Source organism: Trichomycterus rosablanca, chromosome 6 (genome assembly GCF_030014385.1).
Source record: "Trichomycterus rosablanca isolate fTriRos1 chromosome 6, fTriRos1.hap1, whole genome shotgun sequence".
In the NCBI taxonomy this organism is placed as follows: Eukaryota; Metazoa; Chordata; class Actinopteri; order Siluriformes; family Trichomycteridae; genus Trichomycterus; species Trichomycterus rosablanca.
Genome location: NC_085993.1, coordinates 47,851,076 through 47,857,119, shown reverse-complemented (window position 1 = coordinate 47,857,119; position 6,044 = coordinate 47,851,076). Strand labels below are relative to the sequence as shown.

The 6,044-nt window shown below is 33.1% G+C and overlaps 1 protein-coding gene across 1 annotated transcript; it reads left to right on the top strand.

The window, feature by feature from the left end:
- The first annotated feature begins 659 nt into the window (after positions 1-659).
- On the top strand, positions 660-4,920 carry rgs4 (regulator of G protein signaling 4). The gene is made up of 5 exons (XM_062997071.1): positions 660-756; positions 976-1,086; positions 1,579-1,640; positions 3,518-3,681; positions 3,942-4,920. Exons 1-5 carry the CDS (start codon positions 713-715, stop codon positions 4,185-4,187), a joined length of 627 nt encoding a protein of 208 aa, XP_062853141.1. The 5' UTR covers positions 660-712; the 3' UTR covers positions 4,188-4,920.
- The last annotated feature ends 1,124 nt before the right edge of the window (positions 4,921-6,044 follow it).

The following is a 6,044-nucleotide window of genomic DNA, read 5'->3' as shown; positions in this document are numbered from 1 at the left end:
CCAATTAACCTGACTGCATGTTTTTGAACTGTGGGAGGAAACCGGAGCTCCCTGAGGAAACCCATGCAGACACGGGGAGAACATGCAAACTCCGCACAGAAAGGACCCGGACCGCCCCGTCTGTTTAGATTGAATTCCTGATTGTGCCCAGTGTTTTCATTGTTGTGTAAATGGGAGGTGCACTTTGCGTCAGGAAGGGCATCTGAGGTAAAAAACTGTGCAGAGCAAATCCATGGTAGCGACCCTTAAATATGGAAGCAGTCAAAAAAAAAATTGTTTTATATATATATATATATATATATATATATACACACACACAGTATTAAGTTAAAACATAAAGTGTAACAATGGTGTGCTAATGTTGCTATTAACAATAATATTTCTATTATTTTATTATTTATTTTATTTAAATTATTATAGTATATTCGTCCCATATTGTTACCATACTTATATATTAAAATAGAATTCCTTGTGTTTCTCAGTTATATTCCTACAGTGTGTACGTGCAGATCTTACTTCTTTGCTGTGGTGGCTAAACACACACACACACACACACACCCAGTGAATCTGATCTGATTGGTCAGTCATTCTGCAGGCGGGACCGAGCTGTATAAAGCTGAGAGAAGAGGAAACAATTAATAAGACTGTTGTGATCTGACCACTCAAACACTTCTCTCTGTATTCGGATTTTTAACTCTCTTCCACCAGCACCATGTGTAAGGGGCTCGCAGCCCTTCCTGCCACCTGCCTGAAAAGGTACAGTATTCATGCCATCATTACCATCATTCATGAGATCACTGGATTGCTTTATATGTGCAGTTCTTCTGATTTATATCATCTGTATTTGGTTAGAAAAGGGACGTTGATGTGACATTTAATTTAAAATGTTAGTATTAGCATTAGTATTAGACTCTCAGTATCAGTAAGATTTCTTGTTTGTGTTTGAGCTGCATTTGACATTACTTTCTCCAACAGTGCAAAGGATATAAAGCACAAGATCGGGTTTCTGCTTCAGAAGGCTGAGCCCAATCAAGAGCAAAAGCCAGCAAAGGAAAAAGAAAAGGAGAAGAGCAGCATGGTGAAAAGGTGAGAATAGAAAGACTGAAATGATTTGTACTTTTAAATGTCACAAGAGTTCAATCTTATCTGGACCTCTGATTTATTTTTCTTTAAATATTTTTGTTCATTATACACAAATACAGTTAATTCATTAAACAGTGATTTTACATTATAAATAATTTATTTGGAATATTTTTGATCATGGATTGAGGATTTTTGAACAGTAAAAAATGTACTTGTACAATATTGAGCATTTTTTGATTATTGAAAATTGAAATATACCTGAATTCATGCCCTAAAATTCTGAACTTATTTATATAGGAACAGTTTTGTGTAAGGTTAACAGTTTTAGAGTTTGTTTCTATTGAAAGCCATCAACATACATTTAAAAGCTATGCATAATGTCAGGAATGTTTTATGGTACATTCATAGAAATCACATTAAATGATTAATAATAAAACAATGCTGAAACAGCACATCTGACTATATGATGACTAATATTTGTCTATGTTTTTTTAGCTTTGTTCCTGTGGATACTGAGAAATGGAAAACATCCTTTACTAACATGATTAATAATGATGGTAAGTTTTAATTCCCTCAGGAAAGTGTGGGATTGATGTTGGTCTTTCAGACTGCTATCAAAACTAGACTTGGACCTTAAATCCAAATTTCCTTTGATTAGATTGGTGTTATTTTGCTAAACTATTTAACTTTTGTTAATTTACTGATATAACATAATGGTACAGCCTGGGGTCCACTGTAAATGCATAAAATAACATAAAAGTGAACAACTCATCAAAATAAATAATGTAACGTAATGTAAAAAACAATGTAAAAGTAAATTAACAATAATTAAATAAAAAACTAATAAATAAAACACTTATTGGGCTAATTTCTGAAAACACATCCTGGACACAGACCTTAAAAAAATTGTAGGCTAAAGATTTTTTAAAAAATAAATAATGAAAAATGTAATGTAAAAAACAATGTAAAAGTAAATTTAAAATAATTAAATACATTAAAAACAAACAAATAAATAAAAAACTTATTGGGCTAATTTCTAAAAACACATCCTGGACACAGACCATGAAGAACATAATTGTAGGCTAAAGATAATAAAAAAATTAAATAAATAAATAAATACATAATTAAAGAAATGAATAAATAAGTAAATAAATAAATAAACCACTAATTTCAGTATATAAAACTTAGTAAACCTATGATTAAAAATTGTACAACCTAAGTAAATTTTAAGATATTTCTAAAGTATGTAAAACAAAAACCATACTAATCTAATCTTTGCTAATTTAAATATAATATTGAATAAATTGCTAATTTAAGTATATTATTGAGTATGTTATTCAAAAGTAATACAAACCATAACTATAATAAAATTAACGATAACAAAAAATTCCGAAAAACAAACAAACCAACAAAAAAACATCCCCAGTAATAGCTAGGGGCCCAACCGCTTAACGAGGGGCCACAGAAGTATTAATAAAAAAAAAAAACTCTGGATTAATGTGTTAACAGCCATAATGCCTCTGACTAATATAATGTGCATATATTAAATTAAAGTGTGTGCGCTTTTCTTCTTGGGCCAGCTTTGCGGCTACGTTCTCACGTCTCTGAACGTGTGTTACGTGTCCACAGTTTGCCCTCTGCTGGCCCCAAGCAGTCCCAGTGTTCTGCTCTGTTAGGCCCTTAAGGGTCAAGCACCACAGGGACAGAGCTGAAGAAGGGTTTTTCTGGGAATCTCCTCAGAGTCTGAGCACTGACCTCTAAATATAAATGTCCTTCAAGGCCTTCAACCCCGACTTCATTTCCCTGAGGCTTGAGCTAGATAGGCTGAGACAGAGTGTAATTATAAAGAGCAAGATTTAGAGGAAAAACCTAATCTACTCAAACAATGATATCATGAGGGAAGGTGAAAAAACAGTTTCTGGGATGAAGATTAGTCTAGACCAAGAGATTGTAAATCCCATTAATATTTTAATTTAGTGCAAGAGTAGTCTAAAGTCCATGAATGATAAAGAAAAAGGTTTAAAATGTGTTAGATATACACCCACTGCTCCTTGACTGCACCTTATATCACAGAAAACTTTATAATATATGGGGCCTTAATTTGGAAGCAAACTTTCCTACACTGGCAATAAACATAGGTTTACTATTACTACTAATAATAATTATGCTAGTAATAGTAATTTGTATAATTAGTAAGTTTTAATAATAATAAATTGTATTAACATATTTCTATGTCTGGCTAATGCACATTTTCTTAAGTATTTTAAAGTTGAAGTATTTTTCCGAGCATTTTTCTGATTATTAAAAATAAAAAAAAGACCCAAATCCATGCCCTAAAATTACGAGCTTACTTATAAGGCAACAGTTACTGGGTTTTGTAAATGAAGCCAACAGTTGAAGTTGAAGTAATGCTTTTTTCTCATTTTTTTAACAGTTGGACGTGCTGCATTCACTTCTTTTTTGAAGTCAGAGTACAGTCAGGAAAATATTGAATTCTGGGAGGCATGTGAGGACTTCAAGAAAACATCTGCACCACAGATGCATGTGAAGGCCAAGCAGATCTTTGAACAGTACGTTGAAGCTGATTCCTCAAACGAGGTGAGATCATACCTTATGCTAGATGTATAGGATTTACGTACATTTGATTTAAAGCATGTATGCAAGTGCAGTACATAGTTTTGCTTCTAACAATTAAAATCTTGCTTTAATAAAGCCAGTAGAGAGTAAACTTGGTAAAAGGCTTGATGAATATTCTAAGATATTTCCATATCCCCCCAAATGATGATATTTTTGGATATTTCAACTTTGTAGGTAATGTAAAGTCGCATCAAATGACCTGTTGTTCTTAAACCTTTCAGGTCAACCTGGACTCTGCGACAAGAGAGGAGACACGAAAGAACCTGGAGAATTGTGACGTGACCTGTTTCGACGAGGCCCAGAGTAAAATTTTCATGCTGATGGAAAAGGACTCGTACAGGCGCTTTCTGAAGTCCAAACTGTTCCTCGACCTGTCACAGCCGTGCCAAAATGAAAAACCATGCGGCTTAGAGAGAAAAGGGACCATTACTGAGTTTAGTCAGTGCCTCTTGTCTCATTGTGCTTAATTCATAAATGAAATCTTCAGCTCACCTTTTTATGTTCGCAGTCGGGAAGTTTCTGTCGGGAAGTGATGGCTTGATTATGTAGACAGACAACAGAATGTTTATTCTTGTTTTTCACAGCTGTTTTTGTGAGCTTTTAAAACTATGACACATTTTTATTTTAATGTATTTTTCACTTTACTGTTGATGTAAACATGTCCATGTAACTTCATTTAAGAAGGAAAAAGGCATCTTGTATATTGCATGGGACGAGGTTAAAGGTAAAAAGACACTGATGTAGTTTACAGTGAGCAAGTTTGCACCTGAATGACTGTTACAGGTAATAAAGCATTGTGTACTGTAGTGTAGTATAGTATAGTGTGGTGTGGTGTAGTATAGTGTAATATTTGACTCACTGTTCGAATTGGAGTAAAACAAAGTCCTATCTGAGGATGACTTTAATTCTCTCATATACCCGTACAAACATATCAATAATAAATGTATCTTACTGTCAATATTGTGTGTTATTGCTGTTAGTTGCCAGTAAATCTGGCCTAATAATGAAGCTCTAAAACTCTAACAAATGTGGCTGAGCTATATCTGCTTATTGTACTGTTTGTTACAGTGAATTCTACAATCTAACGTCACTTTATCTTGGCTTATTAGAATAAATGCCTGAATCTGTTTACATATTTGTTTACTTCTATATTTACTTGTGTTATCCATATTTATTGTATTGTTTATGAATAAAAAAATATCACACCAAATGGTTACTGACATTTAATAATAGCGACAACATGTCTCAACAATCTCAACAACAAATCTCACTCTTAATTCTGTAGATCAATAGTCTTTGTTTTTGTATTTAGCAGAACATTAGCAGCAGAGATCAACAACTTCCTTAATACAGTGGTACCTTGAAACTCAACATTAGTTGGTTCTGGAACTGACGTTGAGTTTCAAGGTATTTTTTTCCCCATAAGGATGTATGGGAAGCCTGATAATGTGTTCCATGGTCCCATGGAACTGCATATATTTATATATATTTTAGGCCTATGTAAAATAATAGGGTTGTTTTGACACATATATAATATATAAACACTGAAATAAAAAAGCTGATTGTTACAATTTCTCAGAACCTCGAGCTGTAACACAAGTTTAAAAGTGAAACTCAAATGCAGTTTCGTCTCATATGCGCACTTTGATGAAGTTTTACCGCACCGCTGCAGCCGAGCGCTGAACAAAGCGACCGTTCATTGTTAGTTTGAAATTAAATAAATACATTTAAAAAAAAAAACCAAAAAAAAAAAAAACCTGAGCACTTTGAGTTTAAGGGAAACATTGAGTTTAAGGGTACAAATTTCTCAACAAAGAGCATTGAGTTTTAAAGATTTTGAGTTTAATTGATATTGAGATACAAGGTGCACACTATATTTCTAAATATCAACACATTTAATAAGAAAAGAACGTTAATAGGACTAAACTGCAAAAACAAACTGTTTTAAAAACTATAGGTGTCCCTTATGTTTTGAAAGTTTGCTTTATGCCTTTTAACCTACATTAGTGCCTGTTTATGTTAAACAAAAAAAATCATGAGATGATTTTCACTTTTACAAAAAAAAAAAGGTAAAAAAATGTTCTAATTTCTCTTCTGGGATTAATAAAGTGTTATCCGAGAAGCAAAGATAGTGTTTAATGTTTGTTTTGCAGTGAGATTACCTATTATAGAGGCAATGTGCACTGCAAACATATTCTGATAAGTGAAACTAAACTGTACATACACCAACCAGGCATAACATTATGACCACTGACAGGTGAAGTGAATAACACTGATTATCTCTTCCTTACGGCACCTGTTAGTGGGTGGGATATATTAGGCAG